We start from the raw sequence: 24,133 nt of genomic DNA, 5'->3' as shown, positions 1-24,133 counted from the left end.
GTTTTGGCATACCCACGTTCTGAACATTTTGGCATTCCTCAGAAAAAATGGATGTGTGTTGTATGTGTGTGTTTTGTGTGTCCGCATTTTTTTCGTTCACGTTTTCGGGCGCACGGATCAAAGGCAGGTCCAGCCGTTGCGAAGATAAAGAGCAAAGAGTGCAAAAAATAGAAATCGAGTTTTTGAGAGAACGGAGCATCCGATTTGAATGATCTAAAAACATTCCATTAGCAATAATTGGGAGAAATGGTTATTAGTTTTTGGCAAAGGCAGGGCCAGCCATTTCGAAGATATAAGTCTAAATAAACAAACAATGGCAGTTTTTGAAAGAAATAAGCATCCGAATTGAATGATTCAAAAACTTTCTGCTTGTGATAAAGCAATTGTTTTTTGAAAAAAAAAGTTTGGTCATTTTTTTTTATATTGACAATAATTCAGATTTCAATTTTTTATGGCTAAAGGTTTAAAGCTCACTTATATACGTTAAATGAATAATTTTAACTTAGCAATTCAGTTTATATAATTGTTATAAATAAATATTAGACAATATTACAGTATTTATAATAATCTATTTGAAAACATTTAATATTCCTTGAAAATTTCTTTACGGTATGGTTTAAGTTCCAGCAATTTGCCTTAAGGCACGATGCCATACACCACTAGTTTCCTTCTTTGTCAATTGTTTATGTGTAATTTAGCCATATGAGTTCATTCAATAATTCTAATTGTTGTACAATATTAATGAACAATAACAAAGAAACATTGAAAATTGCTCAGCATGATTTTTACTTGAAAAATATTGCCAAAAAATTCAGTACCATCTGAAATGCATGTAAACCATCCCAATATCCCCGAAGCAAGAAGCACGCTTCGTCGCGTTTCCTGCAACAAAATTCAGGACTTTTTGCTGTGTATTTTGACAAATCCCATTGTCGACGTTTGTTTAGCTTCCGCGTTCGGAGATGATTTTCACCCTTCGGATTGGGGGCGGCGGCGGCGGCGGCCCTTTGTTTGAATAACATAACCCGCAGACCGCAGGTGCTGCGGATACATCTCACGTACCCCGAGCAAACTTATCACGCTTTTGATTAGCGCGTTTATATTCTTAGCCGCAACGGGGTTACATGGGCGCCAAAGCGATTATTAACGATCTATAGGATAGGTCGATTGAGAATTATTGGCAGATGTATTGGCAGATTTAATATAGCAGCAGGAATGAACTGCTGTCGAACTGGCCTAATATTTTTCGTATCTAATTGCAACCCGTAAGTAGGTCGCGGGGCGAACTTCAAACGTGCAGTGAATTATTTTCGAATCTTTGAGAACTTTTTTTCAATGGAAAATATTTTTATAGATTATTTAATTGTAAATTAATGTGAATAAATAATTGTAAAGCTCGAATTTGATTTTATTGAATTATATTGTGAAAACTAAACCAATTATAACATTACAAAAACATATGACAAATAAACAACTATCTGACTATATTCAGTAAAACTACCAGCTCCCAGTAAAATTCATCATTGTAGAAATGTGTTTTTTGCTGTTTTCTAAAAATTTGACACATGGTACGTTTTACCCCATAGAGAATGCAATACCGGTATACCGAATTACCGGTAAACCGCCCAATTTTTCGGCGGTATTTTTACCGGTATTTATTCCAAAAATACCGGTATTTTCGGTATTTTTACATAAGCGCTATTTGATACATAATACCCTAAAGTTTAAGTTTCTCGGAACAAATTTATCTTTAAATTCCATAATCGCATAAACAGCTATATCTTCAAGTGATTCTATAAGATAAACAAATGTCAAATATTATCTCAACTCGTCATTAAACTGAATATTTATTGCTTTCCAAAGGGCTTCATATCGTGTTACAATAAATAGAATTGGACTGATTGATTTTAGATGGGGCTATTAAAAAATAAACATATACCAATATACATAACATAAGTTTTTTTTTCGTTTGTTGCTTTTTTGCCTTTGAACTCTTATATTTAGTTTGTGATTACTGAGTATAATTTTCAGGTATGCGTTATTTAATTATTTTATAAGACGTATTGATATTTTTAAGATATCATTCAAAAGTTTTGTTAATATAACCTGCATAAATGCTTACATGTAGGATGTAGGTGGGGTAAGAAGGACCAACTAAACCTATACACTGGCAAAGGTGCAACATTAAGAAAATGGTAAATAAAAAGTAATAATAGTTTAAAAAAAATACAAGAGATGAATTAAATTATTAGGAATTCTGGCTTTAATGATGATTTTTTATAAACTGACTGACTAAAATATATACCCTTAAAATATGCATTTCTAAGAGAAGTTGTATGAATTTATCTTATTTATAGCAATTATATTTCACAAAATAATAAGCTTGATTAAGATAAAATAACAAAAACATCTAAGCAACAGCTAGTTTTTTGTGTTTATTATGTTTAATAATAGATATATTTATATTAAAAATTTTAATTTTGTTGTTCAACCTAATAATTCATATGCATTTCAATAAATAAATAGTACGCCTATTATTTCATAAAACCTCTTTAAAATTAAAATTAAAATAGTGAATTAGTTAACCCCTTGCCCTTTTTTACGCTGCTTATAGGAATGGATACAAATTTTAGAAAAGTAATAAATAAAAACATATTTCTATGATTAGAAATTAACTGGGAATTTTACTGAACATTGTTCAATAGTTGTTTGTTTGATATATGTTATGTGTTGTGATGTAGTTCAATTAGTGTATACAATATAATTACTGAAAGTAAAACTGGACCCTTGTGCCCTGCCCTCATCACTTACATATCAACTTTCCATTGAAGAATAACACAAAGTCAAGAAAAAATCACCCAATATTTTTTGTTAAAATTCTGTTATTCTTCAGTGAAAAGAACATATGGAAGTGACGAGGCAGGGCACAAACGTCCAGTTTTACTTTAAGTAATTATACTGTATAAAGTAAATGAACTACTACACAACACATAACATGTATCAAACAAACATCTTTCGAACAATGTTCAGTAAAATTCCCAGTTAATTTCTTAATTAGCTATATTATTAATTATATAAATATAACAAATAATTTTAATTAAATTTTATACTTCTACATTATCTTTAAATTACAAAATCTTGGTTTGTTTATAGTTAATAAGTATTTATTTTGATTTGACTTGCTTTTGTATTGAATTCTGTGTGTATCTGCAAATGTTAATTTGATACCTGATGACGTCCTGTCGCATGTAGACCCGAACGTATGCGAACATGCACCGTTGCCAAATCTCTTCTTTTGCAGTTTTAGGCATTAGCAGATTGCAAGCAAGGTTGCCAGATTTTTAACTGATTCAAATGAAAGAAATCAACTACAAAGGTGAATATTTCAAATCACACTACATGAAGTTACACAGAATATATTTAATTTATTTTGAACGAAAAGAAATTTTAGTAGCTAAGATTTCTGGACTTGAAAGGCTAGTTTTTGACATATACGCTGATTTTGCTAATTTTTTTTTTTTTATAAAATTAATCCATTTTGCAGCCACTTGGACTTTATACTGTGCAGAACTAAAACTTGATTAAACTGTAGCTTTTGCGTTGACTCCAAAAAATGAACCAGATATATAATTTAAAATAAAAACTACTAATGATGCAAGACATCGTGCTTAAAGGCAATTTAAAATTTTTAAATGCTTAAAATTTTGTTTGAAAATTTTGATTTTTGATTCAAAGCGATCGCGCCGCATAGCTGTTTTAGAGAGAGAAATACCCGTGCGCTTAAGCGTCGCCTCGCAGTCTTACAGTTAAACATTACAAATCTTGGTACGGAACCTATAAACATGTAAATAAAAAAAGTTGTTTTTATTAGAAAAATCTCTATAAAGTGTCCGATAAATTGATGTGCATATGTCTAATGATAATTTTTGACCGCCATGAATCTACAAAACCGCTAAACCTGTCTTTTCAAAAAATTTGTCAATTCTTTATTATGTCAATACAATGTTTCTTAACAAATCAAACGCCCCGCTCCCTCAAAAATTGAATTGCCCTGTTTGGTAGTTTTTGCCCAGTATCCTCAAAACGGCTGAACCTGCCTCTGCAAAAACTAATCAGCACATCTCCTCCGATCAATAGGAATCGAATGCTTTTTAAATTATTCGATTGATTCGTGTTGTCGAAATCGTCGATGAAAAATTGTACACACACATACATCATTTTTTCCTAAGGAATGCCAAAATGTTCAAAAGGCTTTGAGGCGTATTCTCAAGAACAGTTTTTTCAACATTTTTTACACATGTTGCTCCAAGGATCAAACTTATTTGAAGTGTTAAATGTTCTTCCCTACTTTATTAACTTTCCATTTGTTGTACCTTTAATGAACGTTTTCAGAAGTTTTGAACCAAATTTAACTAAGTACGCGTTTGAACTAGAGTCAAGAATTTCTACGTTCAAGATAACTGGATCTTGTTAAAGTTTTATTGAATTTAGTAAGTTTTAAATAGTGTCAGCATGAGGTGTCACTGTTTTCCTCGTGCGTGCGGCTCCCAAGTTCGCTTAGTTTTCATCTCGACATCTCAGCATCACAAAATCGCAAGAGATAGGAACTGTTCAAAACTCTCAGAGTTTGTTTCGCACTTTGATATACTGCCATCATAAATAATATTCGTTAAATTCAACGGGATATAACCATACCGAATTTGGAGGTAAACACGATATTCTCACAAGCGCGAAAATGGCTTACCTCAAATTGCAGACTTACTTTTATTGTTACTTTTGAATTTTACACCCGCACAACAATTCATATGAGATAAAACATGTTAGAATATAACAATATAACAAAAAGTTTATCTAGGCATTCACCTAAGTATTAAAATAACTATTGGTGCATGACATCGTGCCTTAAGGCAAATTGCTGGAACTTCCTGTACCAAAAAACTTTTTTTTTAAAAAAAGATTTGATTTTTTTTGAAAACTTTGTGAAAATTAGATTTTTGAGGATTTTTAAAAATTTGACTTCATCAAGGATCTGAATTTTTTTACAATTTCAAATTTTTGAAAATTTTGAATTATATTTCATTGCAATCGCGCCGCTCAGCTGTTTTAGGGGCGAAATATCGAAGCGCTTTAGCGCCGTGTCACAGTCTAACGGATAAAGATCGGTACGGAACCCATAGAACAGTAAATTAAATTTGTACTTATTATTAAAATCTCTATAAAATATCTGATAATTTGAAGTGCATATGACTAATGATCATTTTTGACCGCCAAATGGCATTTTTAATATTTTTTTTATTGGATCTCCGAAAACGCTGGACCTGCCTTCCCAAAAATTCAATCAGTACTTCATTTCGTCAATGCAAATAAAATGCTTTTTGAACCATTCAAATCGGACGCTCCGTTTTCTCAAAAACACAAGAACTCAAAACCGCCAAATGGCATTTTTTGTACTTCTTATAGGATCTCCGAAAACGCTGGACCTGCCTTCCCAAAAATTAGATCAGTACTTCATTTCGTCAATACAAATAAAATGTTTTTTGAATCATTCAAATCGGACGCTCCGTTCTCTCAAAAATTGAATTACTATTATTAGCATTTTTTGCCCCGTATCTTCGAAACGGCTGGACCTGCCTTTGCCAAAAACTAAGCAGCTCGTCTACTTATTAATAGGAATCCAATGTTTTTTTAATCATTCAAATTGGTTGATCTGTGTTCCTCAAATCGTCGACAAAAAATTGTATCCACACATACATACACACACATCAATTTTTTGCTAATATATCCAAGTTATGCCAAAATATTCAGAAACCTTTGAAATGTAAACATATAATAAAAATTTCAGAACGTCTCCCCATTAATACGAATCGAATCTTATTTTAATTATTCAAATCAGTTGATCGGTTGAAAAAGTGATGTGTGGTCCCGAAAACGTCGACAAAATATTGCACACACACATACACACACACACAGATTTACATCCATATTTTCTAAGGTATCTCAAAATGTTCAAGAACCTTTGAAACGTAAAGATATTAAAATTTTCATTTTCAATTTTTTTGCGATTAATATAACTTACCCAACGGGAAGTTAAAAAGTTAAAAAATTTCACAATATAAAAAAAATCAAATTTTTCAAAAATATTTTTTCAAAAATTCCAAATTTCTCAATATTCTAATTTTTTTTAAGTTTTCAAAAAACTTTAAAGTTTTTTATTTAAAAATTGTAATTTTTGGTACGGGATGTTCCAGCTATTTGCTTTAAGGCACGATGCCATGCACCATTAGTTTATAATTCCAAACTGATATTGTCAGATTACAAATTAATATGCAATATTAATTATTCCCAATGATCTCATAAATAGCCATTTGTAAATGTTAACATTAATATTATTATTATTATTATTATTAAATTATTAATATTATATTATTATCGTAATATTTCAAATATTGTTATTTTGTTATATTTATTAACATCTATTACTTATTGTTTTGATTCGACTTTTTATTTATTTTATTTATTAATTTTATTTTTATTACCATTTGCTTTTATTTTATATTAAATCATCATACTACGGATATCATTTTAATGTAAATTCTATCTTTGTACTCTTATTTATTTAAATTTATGTTATTGTTTATTATTATTACTAGATGTTAAATTATTTAACAGTTGTAATAAATATTGTAATTTATAAAAAAGCAATATTAAACAATAATGTGCATTAAAATAATGGCATGTAATAATATGTACCGCGCCCCGCAGGTTGGAAACCACGGCGAAAACGTATGCCAGGCTTGAACGTTTCGCCTGCGTTGTCGGGTTCACTAATAATACAGTGTAAAACTCGGCTCTCCGCTTCGGCTCAATAATATGAGAGAGTATGGGTGCGTATATAGGGTAGGGCGGGGCTTAAAGGTCCATGGGAAAAAAGGACCATGGCGCCAGTCGAGCGACGTTGCTAGTCGGAGATACACGTTGCGCGTCCAAGTATTTATTTTCGTTGTAATTTGTTTGGAATCGAGTATTGTTATTTGAATATTCGTTATTCAATTGTTATAAGGTAAGTTGTTATTTTTAAGTTGTTTAAATGTACTTTTGTATAACTTTACATGCGATTGGGGTAAAAAACGACAGACTGGTTCTTTTTACCCCTTATATAACTTAAATATTGCCTATAACTTTTTTCTGTTTATTTCAGGATGAGGAATTACAAGAGAAAAACAGATCGTGCCACTAAACCTGTGGAAGTGATGCAGCAAGCAGTCCATTTAGTTTTACATGAAAAAAAATCATTAAGGGAGGTATGTCGTATATTTGAATTAAATAAAACTTCATTAGCAAGATTTATGAAACGAATAAAAGACGATCCTACAGACATCAGATTTGGCTATAGTGCCCCAAGACAATTATTCAAAAAGGAACAAGAATGCAAAATAAAAGAAAATTTGAACAAACTTGAACATATTTTCCATGGTGTAGGTTCAAAAGAAGCTCGTCGCATTGCTTATGATTGTGCAATTAAATACGAAATGAGTATACCAGAAAACTGGGTTACAAATAAAATGCCTAGCAGGGATTGGATCACCGCTTTTCTTAAACGAAACACAAGTTTTTCGCTTAGAAAACCTGAAACAGCCAAAATCAAAGCAATGTCATTCAACAAAACTAATGTGCAAGAGTTTTACACAAAATTAGCAAAGATTTTGGATCAATATAAATTCGCAGCTTCTGCTATATGGAATGCAGATGAAACTTGTGTATCGACCGTTAGCAAGCTCCCAAAAAAAACTGCTAATAAAGAAAAGGAACATGTTGCTGTTGACAAACCAACTGGTGAATGTGGAACTAATGTTACTGTTTTAGTTGCAGTCTCCGCTACAGGTTCATTTATTCCACCTATGTTTATATTTCCTTGTGAAAAGTTTGAAGAGCGCTTTATTCAAGATGGTCCTACTGATTGCATAGGTGCTGGGAATCCAAGTGGCTGTCTTACTCATGACGATTTTTTTATGTATATGCAACATTTTATCAAGCAAGTCAAGGCTAGTAAAGAATCACCAGTTTTGTTGATTTTAAACAACAACTCTTCATCATACATATCTGTACCAACGTTAGACCTTGCTGAGGAAAATGGAGTGATAATGCTTTCTATTCCTCGACATTGCTCCCAGAAAATGCAACCACTTGACGTGGGAGTATACGCACTCCTCAGAACATATATGCCATCAGCTAAAGTTGCATGGATGCAAAATAATGCTGGAAAGATGATGACTATTTATGATATCCCTGAAATCGTTCGCACTGCTTTACCTTTAGCTTTAGAACCTAATAACATAGTGAGTGGGTTTGAAAAAACTGGCGTATTTCCCTGCAATGAAAATAAATTTAGCGACGCTGATTATGTGTCATGCCCTATGGAGGAAGACAAAAATGAGACATCAAACATGGAACAGCCATCAACATCCACTTTTTCTCTTTTGCATAACATATTGAGTGGATTTGAAAAAGCTGGAATATTTCCTGACAACCAAAATAAATTTGACATAGCTGATGATTTTGCGATGAATCCAACGGAAAATGAGCCACAGCCATCGACATCGACGTCAGGTTTGTTGCCAAATGCACCACAGCCTTCTACATCATTGAATCCACAAGAACCAACGTCGAGTGAAACAGAGGTTGAAACTATTGAAGTATTAATTGATCCTCTAGAATTATTTTCAGAAAAATGAACATTTAAAAAGTAAACTGGAAATGGCTACCAAAACAATATGTTTGAAATAGTTACCGTAACAAAATATATTTAATTTTGTTTTAATAATAATGTTAAATTTTTAAAATCTGTTTTTCAACTAATATTAGTTACCTAGCAGGTAATTAAAGTGCATTTTTGTGACATACTACACTTTTAATTATGAGAGTTCATACAATTTCATGTAGAGTTATGTCTTTTTGTGGAATTGTAAACTTTACATTTTATATTCTTGTAAGTTATAAATGTTATACAATATAGTGATATTAATAAATAAGTGTAATATACTTTTAGAAGAATAGCACTCATGTATTTATAAGAATATTGTATATTACATAACTTACTACAATAAATATATTTTAAAAATTAAATAAAAAACGTGTTTTTATCTTGAAAGTTTAATATTGAATATTATTCTCCGATAGTTTTAGAATAAAAGAAATAGTTAAAAATATATAAAATTTAGTAAAAATACAATATGAAAATATTGTTCTGTTCTACAGTCAATTGTAATAAATACAACATTTTTTTGTTTGATACGTGTTATGTATAATAACCAATTTTATTTTTATTTATGATGTACCGACAAATAAATGAGAAAGTTATGTATATCAGAACCCATATTATCACTCCGTTTTCAGTAAAACTACCCTTATTTTAAAGCAGGTACTAAGGGTCGTATTCACAAAAACCAAGGTATCAGAAATTTTTGAACGGCCAACAAGTTTAGACCAAGTATTAACATGAAATATCATAATGACTAAATAAAAATAAAGTATTATATAAATAAAAAAAATCAAAATAAATATTTTCGATTCGTACATACATAACAAAGTTCTCTACACATATATAAATAAATGAATGTCCAGTTCACTATCGGCAACTTTGATAACAAAAAATTTCAAAATTCAAATGCCACCTGGTCTTTTTTATACTATAGGCGGGGTAAAAGGGGATAGCTAGGGAAAAAAAGTAAACCATTTTATTTTTGCTTTTAAAAAGCTTTAACGTAATAATAGGTATGATATTTAAGTTTAGAATGACCAATAAAATTAAAATTTATAATTTAAAAACATATATTGTTAAGCATAATGAACAAAAATATTTATTATCCCTTGCTGATATCATGAATGGGAAGTGTTTCTGTTTAATTTATCATTATCAGACCCATTGTTTCTTAAAATACAATTATTACACAGAAGGCTAGTGATGCATGGTATCGTGCTTTGAGACAAACTGTTGGAACTTTTTTTAATTTTTTTAAAAACTTTGAAAAAAAAAAATAGATTTGAGTTTTTTGTTAGGTTTTTGAAAAATTTAAATACATTTGATTTTTTTTAATAAAATGGGTGTTTTTTATTTTAAAATTTCTGAACTTTGCATGGCAATCGCGCTGCGTAGCCGTTTTAGAGATAAAAAAGCGAAGCGCGTAAGCGCCGCGTCGCAGTTTAACTGACTAACATTAGTACGGAACCTTTAGAAATTTGAACAAAATTTGTACATGCTAGGAAATGCTTTTCTAAAAACTTTATAGAATTATTCATATCGTCAATAGAAATAAAATGTTTTTTTAATTTAAACGTATGGATTACAAAAATTTAAAAAAGTTTGTATTTTCATCATGTAAACACATATGTTACATATTTTAAAGATATAATTTTACAATATTGAAGCAAAGAAAACATGTTAACGCCGTGGTTTCCAAAGAGGGGCGTACTACAATGGCTTTTAAAATGCTATTTCCAAAATAAACCAAAAACGTTGAAATAATATAAAGATAAATGCATAAATAATTAAAAACTTTAGACTAAGTCATAGTAATCGCAAAAAATAGAAAATTAAAATTTTCATATATCTTTACGTTCCAAAGGTTTCTGAACATATTGGCATAACTTAGAAAAAAAGGATGTATGTGAGTGTGTTCGGTTACAAATTTTCGTCGAAGATTTCGTGAACACGATTCAACCGAGTTAAATACTTCATACAACATTCGATTCGCATTGGCGGGGAGTCGTGCTGATTATTTTTTGACAGAGGAAGGTCGAGCGGTTTCGAAGATACGCGGCAAAAAATGGTAATTCAGTTTTTGAGATAACAAAGCGTCCTATATGAATGATTATGAATATGATTAGAAATAGATTAGATTAAGAATGATTAGAAATAATATTTTATATGTATTGACAAAATGAAGAACTGATACAATTTTTGTGATGGCAGGTCTAGCGGTTTTGGAGATCCAATAAAAAAAGTAAAAAAAAATTGGCGCCAAAACGAACATAAAACATATGCACAGCAAATTATCAGATATTTTAATCATAAGTATAAATTTTGTTTACATTTCTATGGGTTCCGTAAAATTGTTTAACCGATAGACTGCGACGCGGCGCTTATGCGCTTTGATATTTTAACTCTGCGCAGCTGAAGCATCGCGATTGCTTTGAAAAGAAGTTAAAAAATTTCAAAATGTTTCAAAATATTATCAAAAATGCCAATATTTTTCAAAAATTTTAAAACTCAAAAATCTAATCAATTTGTAGTCTGATAAATGAATTACAATATCAGTTAAGTATTTATAAAATTAGATTGTTAGGAAAACTAAGAGGAACGCAACATTATGTTTTTTAAAAAAACGGTGAAGCGCGATACAAAAAGGTTGGAAACCACTGGTTACCGTACGCCAGACTTAAATGTTTGCCTGTGTTGTCGGGATGACTAATAATACAGTGTAAAACCTCCGCTCTCCGCTTCGGTTCAATAATACGTGTGTGTATGCGTGTGTATGTATAGTAGGGCGGGGCTTAAAGGTCCGAGGGTAAAAAGATACACGGCGTCAGTCGAGCGACGTTGCTATCGAGAAATAGACGCGGCGCGCATAGTATTTGCTTTCGTTGTTAATTTGTTTGGACTCGAGCATTATTATTTTAGTATATATACGTTATTTATTTGTTTTGTAAGGTAAATTATTATTTTTATGTTAGTTTAAACTTACTTTTGTATAACCTCACATGCGGTTGGGTTATAAAAGAACTGTCTGGTTCTTTTAACCCCCTCATATCATATATTTTGCCTATAACTTTTTTTTTGTTTATTTCAGGATGAGGAATTACAAAAGAAAAACAAACCGTGCCAATAAACCTGTTGAATTGATGCAGCAAGCAATGAATTTAGTTCTACATGAAAACAAGTCATTAGGAGAAGTTTCTCGAATGTTTGAAATAAATAAAACTTCATTATCAAGATTTATGAAACGTATAAAAGATAATCCTGCAGATGTGAGATTTGGCTATAGTACTCCAAGACAAGTTTTTAATAAGGAACAAGAATCCAGAATCACAGAATACTTGCATAAACTTGAACAAATTTTCCATGGCATAGGTTCAAAAGAAGTTCGCCGCATGGCTTATGATTATGCAATTAAACATAAAATAAAGACACCAGAAACATGGCGCGCAAATAAAATGCCTAGTAGGGATTGGGTATCTGTTTTCCTTACACGAAACCCAAGCCTTTCAATCAGAAAAAAACCTGAAACAGTCAGAATCAAGGCTATGTCATTCAACAAAACTAATGTGCAAGAATTTTACACGAAATTAGCAAAAATTTTGGATCAGTTTAAATTCACAGCTTCTGCTGTATGGAATGCAGATGAAACTAGTGTATCGACTGTTAACAAACTATCAAATATAATTGCAGAAAAAGAAAAGAATAATGTTACTGTATTACTTGCAGTCTCGGCTTTAGGTTCATTCGTTCCACTTATGTTTATATTTCCTTGTGAAAAGTTTGAATACCATTTTATTCGAGATGGTCCTTCTGATTGCATAGGAGCTGGGAATTCAAGCGGTTGTCTTACTCATGACGAGTTTTTTATGTATATTCAACATTTTATCAAGCACGTTAAGGCCAGTAAAGAATCACCAGTTTTGTTGATTTTGAACAACAACTTTTCATTATCCATGTCTATACCTACACTGGACCTTGCTGATGAAAATGGCGTGATAATGCTTTCTATTCCTCGACATTGCTCTCAGAAAATGCAACCGCTTGACGTTGGAGTATATGAACCTTTTAAAACATATATGTCATCTGCTAAAGTTGCATGGATGCAGAATAATGCTGGGAAGACAATGACGATATATGATGTCCCTGAAATCGTTCGGATTGCTTTACCATTAGCTTTAGAACCTAATAATATAGAGAATGGGTTTGAAAAAAACTGGCGTATTTCCCTACAACCAAAATAAATTTAGCGACGCTGATTATGCACCATGTCCAATGGAAGAAGACAAAAATGAGACACAGCCATCGACATCGACTTCAGAGTTTCTACATAACATAATGAGTGGATCTGAACAAACTAGCGTATTTCCCAACAACCAAAATAAATTAAGCGATGCTGAATTTGCACAAAATCTAATAAAAAATATCAAAAAGGAGCCAGAGCCAGATCCATCGACTTCAGATTTTTCACCAAATGCACAAACTTCTACATCATTGGATCCACAGAAACCAACGACGTATGATACAGAAGTTGAAACTATTGAGGTATTAATCGATCCTTTGGAATTATTTTCACATAAATAAAGGCTCAAAAAGTAAAATAGGAATACTTACCAAAACAAAAGCTATTTCAAATTGTTGCCATAATAAAAATATTTCATTTTGTCTTTATAAGAGTTTAAAAATTTATGTTAAATATTTTAATTATGTTATAATTAGAGTGCATTTTTGTGACTACATTTTTAATATAAAGAATTCTGCTGCAGTTCATACATTTTTTAATTTCTATGAATTATGTCTTTTATTGTGGAACTGTGAACTCTACATTTTTGTAACACGAATGTATATTATGATTTTATATGGGAATTTTATATCATGATTCATATCGTGATAGTGATAATAATAAATAAGAATAAGTTACTTTAAGTAGAGTAGCATGAATTTATTTTTAGAATATTGTATGTTTTATATTATAAAATTTAATGCAATGAATATATTTTGATAATGAAATTTAAAAATGTGTTTTGAATTGATTAGATATTGTAGTAATTATTTTGTAAAATCTTTGAAATTAGATATTAAATATTGGACATTATTGTCCCATGGCTGTAATATAAGAAGAATGATAATATTAGAAAAATAGCTAAATAAAAATAATTTCAGTTTATATTATTTGTTTGATACGTGTTATTTATAGAAACCAATTTTAATTATATTTATTATGTACTAACCAATGAATGAGAAAGATATGTATATCAGATCCCCTATTAACATCCCAATTCTTGTAAATCTACCCTTATTTTAAAGCAGGTACTAAGGGTCATATTCACAAGCTGGGGTATCTGTAAATCTTTCAGACAACGAGATCATGTATAAATAGAAAATAGTGGTTTCATTAAATAAAATAAAATATTATATCTTTATATTTCCATACGTCACAGATGTCATCAAGGACAGAAGCTCGATCTACCTCTCAAAAATTGAGTGTCACTACAACCAGCTCATTGCTTCTTTAATCGGCTCTTCATCACTAAGAAGATTGAAAAGATGTTGGCCAAGCGACCTTAAATGAAGCACTAGGCTTCACTCATTGGAGTGAACTCTAGTTAATTATTATTATTTATTTACTTATTTATTTATTATTATTATTATTATTATTTTTTCTTTAATATAATTATAAATATTATTTTTTTATTTTTTTTTTTATTCATTATTACTATTGTTGTTATTATTTTTATTATATATATATATTTTTTGTTCTCTTTCTCCTTGTGTCACAATAGCTTATAAGATAAATTGTATCTTGATTGCTATAAATAAATAAATAAAAAAAAAAAAAAAAAAATATCTTTATACCTTTCGCACAATACTGCATTTAATTTTACTTATATCTATTAATACTAATTCAATTTCTCTTTTTTATCATGATACTATAAAACTGAATAGTTCGACCAAATTCGATTATAATTTTTGGTTCAACTATATATATTCTATAAGTTTTCTTCATTTATATGAAATATATTTTAATAGGTATGTTTTAGAGATTAGTACTATTTTCCAAAACTAATATTGGAACTTAGAGGTTCTTGTCTTGTTGTTTTTGTTAACTCGTACGATATTAATGGATATAAAAAATAAAAATTTAAATTTCGATTTGAACTACAAGAACTGTTATGAAATGAATTGATAAGAGCCAAACAAATATGTTTGTAATTACAAATATGTTTGTAATCACATGTTGTTTCAGAATAAGTTAATAATATTTGCATTATTTTATACTTGCTCTTAATCAACAATGAAGGATTAATAATAATACATTATTATGGCATAGCTAAAATATGTATTGTGTACTACATAAATGATGATAATAAATTAATGATTTTGAATGAATAATCTTTCTCAGAAACTAGTTATACATAGCATTTTACCTTAAGGAAGTTGCCTGATCGACGTTATCTACAAGAATTAGAATTACAAGAATTAGAATAATACATTATTATAGCATAGCTAAAATATGTATTGTGTACTACATAAATGATGATAATAAATTAATGATTTTGAATGAATAATCTTGCTCAGAAACTAGTTATACATAGCATTTTGCCTTAAGGAGGTTGCCTGATCGACTTTTTCTACAAGAATTAGAATTACAAGAATTAGAATAATACATTATTATAGCATAGCTAAAATATGTATTGTGTACTACACAAATGATGATAATAAATTAATGATTTTGAATGAATAATCTTTCTCAGAAACTAGTTATACATAGCATTTTGCCTTAAGCAAGTTGTCTGATCGACTTTATCTACAAGAATTAGAATTAGCTATTAGATAAAATGTTTAACTAAAATTTAAAATTTAAATGTTTAAGGTTAAAAAATAACGATTTTCAATTGATATGGGATCGTTCAAGTATTACGTAAGCAGATTTATTACAATTATTTACACCCCCCTCCCCTTTGTCAGCAAAAGTAAGCAAATTTCTTACCCAAAATAAGCAAATAATAACCCCCCGCCCCCCTATAGTGCATACGTAATACTTGAACGGCCCCTATTAATTGAAGATACTCGAAGATATTTATCTTGGAAACATAATTATAAAGACTGTTTTTGTATAATTTAAATCAATTTGTGAAACAAATTCACTCATTTCGGGTTAAATATGTATTTAATTAAGTAAGAACGTGAACTATAATCAGTAGCTGCTTACAGAACACCACAGATCATACTGGTGCTATGACTTCTAATTAGAATCACTCAAGTATGCGTCGAAATTCTATACTTTGATGAATTTTAGTATGTTATTTTAGACTACGAATTCTATAGTTATACAAGGTTTCAACAGAATCCTCAAACAAATTTTTTTTTCAGTTTTTGAATATTTAAAATCTATTTAACTCTGTGGCCTAAAACATGTACGAAATATTTTACACTTTTTTGCCAATAATAAAAAAAACGGCTTGGCCGATCGTAAAATTGACCAACGATAGTCTTTATCGAGATACATCTAATGTTTTGAATTTTTGTAATCGGTCTATCCGTTTTTAAGTAAACGTTGACGATAGTTTAAAAATCGGCACACACAAACGTCTTTTTCCAAATTATGTCTCATTCAGTTCGGAATATATTAAAACGCCTAGAAAACGTAAAATTAGCAAATCCATTTTTTTGCGAAAACATAAACTTCTCCTTCGGGAACTTAATATCGAGTTGTGGAATTCGCAATGAATTAATAATTGCGATGCCGATCAAAAGATAACTGATACAGAGAGTATACTATAATCATACATAATATATTTAAAATGCTCAAAAAGAAATTCACAAGATCCAACAATCCTCTCGAGAAAAAAGCAATGAAGCTTTGACATGGATCCTCGTACCTCGGAATATTACTTGAAACTCTTGGAGCAATTGAAGAGTGTAGCCCGCTGATTGAATCTATATCTTTGGGATAAAGGATACAAGGATATGCAGATAATCTGAATAAAATCCACTCCTATGGGAAACTATGGAACGACGGTTACGACTGTGATATGTAAAATAGGAGTGAAATAACTCAAAGAAATGAACAGGATAAAAAAAATCTTTATACATCTTACGCTTTCAAGATGAGATGAAAGAATTTCCAAGTGTTCAAATGAGCTGAGTTATCAGTTGCATGAAATTAGATGATAGAAATGATACAATTATGTTAAGGATTACTGACATTTCTGTGTATTAGGAAATATGCCCTTGTGAAGTGTATACAATAGGGTAGGGTAGGGCGGTCACAAAGGTAAAATTTGTCTGATGGCAATTATTACTGTAAAAACTTAACTACCAAAAATTTGTCATCTAGTATTTTATACCCCAAAGGCAGAAGAAAAATCTCTTAACTCTAAATTAAAAATAACAGTACGCGTTACAAAACAATCAAGCAACCATATTAAAAAAAAAACTAACAAGGAATAAAAATTTTATTAATTTTTGAAGAAATTACAATGTGACCGCATATTTTATGACGTAGCTTGATTTAGGGCTATCTTTTCTCTCTACTTTAAAATAGTATCGTTAAAAAAATCATACTATTTTTATTTGTGAGATAATATTGCCCTCCGCCCACTAAGTGTCGCTCTTTTCATATATGAAGTGACTTAATGAAACTAAATAATAACGTTTTATTTATTATCATGTTTAAATGAATGTTTTAATGACCTTAGTTAATTTTAATTATTCTTTAGAAATATATCTAAGAAAAAACACAGAAAAAGGATAAGTAATCTTACCGTTTTTCAAAAATTGACGCAAAAAGTGTTTTATTTTTAGAAATTAAGTAATAATAAATTTGTTTTAACTACCTGTAGTGTCTCCTTAATATTTCTTATGGCAATTTACTGAAATCGATTTCAATATGTGCTTGTGAGAATTAATTTAAGTAATTATTAAAACGTTTATAAATTGAAAAAGTTGTGTTAATTGATTTTTAATTGTTTTACTAATATGGGAGACGTAAATTTTTTATATAGTTACTTGAAATCTTATCTTAAATTGGATAATCATCGTTTGAACATAATTTGCAACTGTTTATAGCTTGATACTGAATAAATTCGTATCCAATAAGTTTTTCTCATTGCTATCAAAAATTGCAAAAAAATGTTTTTTTTATAAGTGTCAAATACGCAACAACTTTATTTTTCCAGAATATCTGTTTATTGGTTAAAATTTGGTATTGCTCACATACTTTTATTATGTGTTAACTAAGAATAGATGAGGTCATACTGAGGAATAAATGAGATTCTCTCAAATTAGTTAGCATAAAGTCGACTAATCACACAAACAGCAGACTTAATATTTATATTTTTTATATTATTTGAACAGCAATCGAAACTTAAGGATTCCATGATCTGTTGTGAAACCTGGATCTCTATGTATGAATTTTTATTAAAACATTTTCTATAATAGTGATGAATTTTTATTGATGCACCAATGTTGAGTATCAGTGCCTCAAGTATATGTTCAAGTATATGTTCAAAAATCTAACTTACGCAATATACATACACGAGTTTTATACTTTATTTGTGTATTGCTGATTCGGCTCAGTACAGTATGACACATCTTGTCGATGCCGGCAAGAAAAAGCCATTTTTTATATATTATATACGATCTAATGAATGGAACCCGTTTATACAAATTATTAGTCGTCCACGTGCATTGTCCTCATATCTAATTCGTTATCAATGATATTTTAAACAAAATATACAATCGACACTTTATAATACTCTATATTGTATATCTTCCTTTCAATCATTCGTATTCATTATTTTTTATAACAAAAATTTACAAGTCAAACATTTTGAGTGATAAATAGTTTGATAATCAATGATAATATTGGTCTCGTTGCAGATTCTTAGGAATCGTTCATATAGAATAATTTTATTTATTTATTAGGCAATCAGTAAATACAATAATTTTCTATAAGTCTTTGTGAAGTGTTGATATCTATTTATGATTTGTTTATAAACTAAATACACTGTTATATCATCTGGCAACTTTATGCATGAAAAGATCATAATCCTCTTCGAGTACTGGAACTCGGCTAGGATCTAATTCCACTTTCACTACTAAGGCAGCTAAGAAATTTGAAACAGAGATAAGGTATCTTTGCTTGCTTACCACTGCTGAAGAAACATTAAAATTTACTATTCTTCGTTTTAATTTTATAATAAACTCTTTATATCATATAGAACAAGTTGTAAAGAAGTATCGTTGTGTTGAATTACTATTGTAATAAATCATATATTGAAACTGTGTGAGAGTTCTCATTTGCGAAGTTAATTTTCTCAATACAACAACACTATACAAAGTACTAATTCATATCGACTACAATGAATTTGAATACATTTCAAAACTTGCTTGCCCAATATTTGTTTTTAGATCAGAAATTCCTAACAATTTTCCTTAAATCAGAACACCATATATAACTATTTATTATACATAAATATTAGCAGCAATACTATGAGATAGTAGGTATGCAAAGTAGATACTCGTACACTATTACGACAGAATGTAATTGTACGATATGTATTCATATTCCATTCGTATTCGATTCGCACCATGACAAGATTTATCTGATGCTGGTTATTTTCAGGAAATGTATCCCAAACGACAAGCGTAAAGCATGAAAAGGCGCCCGTGCAAAATAAAATGCAAAAGGTAACCAACCCATAGTACGCCAGTAGCGACGGGTAAACTAGTTTTACCGAATTATACCTAGAACCCTTTTCATGACAGAAAACGCCTCGGAAAATATGATTTTACGTGGGATGTCGCCTACTAAAATATCACACACATAAAAATTGTATTCAATTCAATTCTCTTTTTGCTACGCTTGGCTCTGGGGCGACGTGCAAACCCGGACATATGAAATAACTAGATAAATGAATGTTTCGTATGAATTTTAAATAAATCGTGCTGTAGGGATGTGATGAATAAAATTATGAAATTTTGAATTATAAAATGAATTTAGTTATGGTAAGTTATTTGGGGTATTTATTAAGTTACTGTTGTGTAATTATCAAGTTAAACCGCGAATTTGTTACGTTTTGAGATTTATTTTCGTCAAGATTTGACTAGGGCTTTTTGAGGTAGGGGTATAAATGTATGAACATAAATACTTGTAATTTATAATAATAGAGAGACTAGCAAAAACAACGAGGTTGTAAGGTTGTAGAGTGAAATTCAATATATATGGTAAACTAAATACATAGTAGTTTTATTCAGATATCTTATGGTGATGGAATATTTATAATTTACAGTCCGCTTAGTATCTAATTAATCATAGTGATCCTCACCAATTGTTTAAGACCCATTTGTAACAAGTCTGGAAATCTGAAACATGAATCAAGTAATATCGGAGATAATATAGTATTTTATATGTTTCAGTTCACAAATATACTTTAAGTATGTACTATACAAACAATACAGATTTCCTTTAATAGAAAAAAATTTAAATTTTCATTGGTTAGAACGAAAGATTCGGTAGAATTTTCCTAATAGAAAGATTTGAAATATAAATTCGGAAATTCTATACCTAATGAATTAGGCTTATATAATCTGTAGTCAATTTTCAATATTTATGGTGTCACTATAGCCCCGAGGATTTTATGCTTGAGTAGGTAAGGCGGGGCACAAAGGTCCAATTTGACTTTAAGCAATTATATTATCAAAATCAATCTAATTATGTCAAAACAAATAACACATATCAAACGAACTACTATCTGACTAAGTTCAGTAAACTCCCAACTAATTCATCATTCTAGAAATGTGTTTTTTGCTGTTTTTTGCTGTTTTTTGCTGTTTTTTGCAAACATTGTAACCTAGTCATTTTTACCCCAATGGCAGGGTAAATTGGGTCGGCCAGGAAGCAAACAGTCTTATTCTAATGTAAAGGAATTTTCGAAAAAATAACTACATTATTCAACTCTGCAAACTATAAATTTCATGAATGCATTACTTACAATAAGATAATACTGTAAACACCTTCATCTGGTATTAAGTCAGAAATATTCATCAGCAGAGCTGGAATAACTATTATTTAATTTATGTCTTGTAAAATTGCTTTTATATATATTCTTTTACCTCAAACTTTCAAATGTTAAATTTTTTAACTGACTGTGTGTTTTAGATATTGACCGGTGAACATGTTACCCCGCTGGTTTAGCCCAGCTCTACCCTATTTCAGTATTTAGTTTTATTAAATTAGCAAAAAATATAAGATATTATTTAGTTATTTGCTACAATGTTTCATTTGAATTACTACGATTTATTAAATGTTCACATTTTTCAATTTCAATTTTCGGTAATATCAATTTTGCTTTGACAATATTATTTCCAAAAGAATTGAAGTCTCATGATGCAAATCTACTTAAAGTTTAGAAATCGACAATTTTTGAGAATTTTAGTAATCCCAAAATTTAATTACTTCAAAAATTATGATTCTTGCAAAAGTTGAAATAGAGTAGGAGTGTACAAAATTAAAAATAGAGAACATTCTCTAACATGCAGATTTCAGGAAACAAAAATTTACATGTATTTAACACAGAATTCAACAAGTTACAAATTCAAAAAGCCTAAATTATCTATCAGTAATAAACAATATATTATAATTAATTATCAGTAGTAATGGCTCCTCCAAACTATGTTGAAAATAAAAATGTGATGAGCATAAAGCAATTAAAATAATACTATTATTTGAGCCTTCAAGCAATTTTGATGGATACGAAAGTTAATGTTCAACTATTTGCTAGATTTTAATTTGATCAGATGGGTTGCGATTACTAAAATCTCTAAGTTGCAAATGTAAATCTAAATCTTAGAGGCTCAACAATTAGAAAGTAAAAATGAATGATAATAGATATTTTTTGCAGAAATCAAGTCCATGTTCACTTTGACTAATATGTTAATAGATAAATAATAAGCGCAATAATTTAGAGATTAATATTACTCTGGTTACTAATTTTCAAAAAAAATCACTAGTACGTGTGTATCTCTTTGAAAAGAGTAAATGAGTATTCTCGAAAATTTGCAAAAGAAGTAATTGAAATTGAAAAGCAGCCGGCACATATATGTTATCTCAAGACAAATTGAATGTTCTTATCAACTCATAAGTCAACTCTTCCCTGATCAAACAAAGAGCGCAAATAATCCTTACAACAACACAAACCGACACTATATTCCAAAAATTAATCAACCCCACAGACATCTTCAGCCGCAACCCCGAGGCCGGCAAACGAGCTATTCAAACTGCAAAGGAGTTAAATTTAATAAGATTTCTCTACGTCAATTGGGGGTCCTAGATGATAACATTAAGTCGTACAACCGAGCCAAACATTGGTCCAGATTTTCATCATGAATAGTACTGAGATCTCCGTGGCGTCTCACAGGGCGTGACAGTGATAAACGCAAATAGCAACGCTGAGGTCAAAAACAGATGATTAGCATAGGATTTGAATACACCGACGGCGAACGTAAGCCTACCTACATACACATCGGCCGTTTCTATGGAAGACATGTGTTTGGAATAAGAATAGCGACATTACTCATCCGAGATAGGCTTCTAACATAGGGATGAACAGATCCTGCTAAAAACAACTAGAAACAAGAACTCGTAGAAGTTCCTTTCTTTCTCAATTCTTCAATTGAAATAAGCACTGTTAACGGACCGATTTTGTAGTAAACAATTGTAAGAATGGCATCTGGCCTTATAATGTGTATCAAAAGCCAATAAAAAAAAAAAAAATAGGGCGATTGTCGCACAACGGACTAAAGTTCCGATTCAACTTGCATACATCATGCTACTTTATTACAGTAAATACTGTCAAAATATCATTTATTTGCTGTGCATAAGGCGTTTACACATAAACTGCAACGTCACTTGTAGGTTATGACCTGGGTCAGAAAGACCCTGTTAACTAAGATCGTTTTTTAACATTTGTGCCGTTTCTAGGTTGGGTTATCTATCTGATAACTTAAGAAAAATTCTTGACTGCACAGCAACCACATTGCTTTTGTCAATATTTGAATGAATTTGTATGAAAAGTTCTTCATAACATAGCTTACACTACATTTGTCTGTTGTACGGCAGAATCGGTCCATAAGTTTGATGATTATGTTCCAGAGTATCCTATCACAGAATTAGTTACTATTTTTTTAATATCAAAAAGTAAGTAAGTTACGATTTCTCAAACATTTTCAAATTAATGCTCTTTTGAGAGATGCAGTGGCGAATGAGATAGTCCACTACCATTATCTAAAAAACAAAGTATAGAATCTTTTTAATGATACTATTTCAAAGTAGAAGACAAAAGATGTGTAACCAGAAATAACATTAATTCTTATGAAGTCACTATCAGGAGATAAGCAAATACATGTTAGGTATCAATATTTACAACAAAAGTATATTTTTTATTTGGTCCAGGAAGAACGGCTCAATTCTTTAGGAATCAATTATTGGGAGCCGTTGTTATAGCAACGCTATATCATATAAAATAGTTGTAAAAACTGTCAAAATGCTATGTATTTGCTGCGGCACAACATGTTTATATATAAGACCTAAGTTCACGTATGTGTTACAAATGCACATCAGAAAGATGCAGTTATGATAACATTTTTGTTTTGAAGTTTGTGCTTTTATAGGTTAAGTATTATATCAAAACGCTTGACTGCACAGCTATGTTACGGTCTAATTTACCAAAGAATTGGTCCTTAGTTTCTAATATCTGAATATAATTTTTATGTATACATTATTTAATTGATTTATGAAGATTTTTTTTAAAGTAATTGTGTTTTTAACAACCATCAAAAAACTTAAAGTGAGCTGTATCGATCAATTTAAATGTTCACATAAAAAAGAGAAAAATATAAATAATACGAAAAAATGAAACAAGAATAGTCGATAGATAACATTTAATAAGTAATTCAGTAAGTTAGCAATAACTATAACACGATTTCTTACAAATCAGTATTGTATACTTTTATTCTGAATGATATAGCTCTACGAATGTGTTGTTAGGTCATCAAGGATGATTCAATTGGAGTTGAGGATTTCTAATCAAGTTCAATGATTTTAAACCAAATACGTTGGATTTGGCCCACATTTGATTTGCTGCAACATCCCACAATTGGATTCCGTATGTGCATATGGGTTTGCTCATAGCTTCATAGTTAATTATCGTTCCGACGATTTGATTCACATTAATAATTTTATATTTCTATCGTGAGGCTTTAACCCCAACCACAGGTAAGGTATTTAAGTGTTTATATAAAAAAACTGTGAATATCACTTAAAAGAAAAACAATTCAGTTAATAAAACCACTAAATAACGTAAACATGAAAAGTAT

General features: G+C 30.1%; 3 protein-coding genes across 3 annotated transcripts in view; all 3 read left to right on the top strand.

Moving 5' to 3' along the window:
• LOC113386399 overlaps positions 1 to 24,133 on the top strand; it is a 653,774-nt gene that overhangs the window by 436,483 nt on the left and 193,158 nt on the right. The window lies entirely within an intron of this gene.
• LOC113386420 lies at positions 7,530 to 8,732 on the top strand. The gene has a single exon (XM_026624204.1). It carries the CDS (start codon positions 7,530 to 7,532, stop codon positions 8,730 to 8,732), a length of 1,203 nt encoding a protein of 400 aa, XP_026479989.1.
• On the top strand, positions 11,848 to 12,996 carry LOC113386410. The gene has a single exon (XM_026624193.1). It carries the CDS (start codon positions 11,848 to 11,850, stop codon positions 12,994 to 12,996), a length of 1,149 nt encoding a protein of 382 aa, XP_026479978.1.

This window comes from Ctenocephalides felis, unplaced genomic scaffold (assembly GCF_003426905.1).
Source record: "Ctenocephalides felis isolate EL2017-DRISC unplaced genomic scaffold, ASM342690v1 CF-g0.4_SCAFFOLD_00845, whole genome shotgun sequence".
NCBI classification, from domain to species: domain Eukaryota; kingdom Metazoa; phylum Arthropoda; class Insecta; order Siphonaptera; family Pulicidae; genus Ctenocephalides; species Ctenocephalides felis.
The sequence above is the reverse complement of the archived record's forward strand: the minus strand, read 5'-3'. Positions and strand labels throughout refer to the sequence as shown.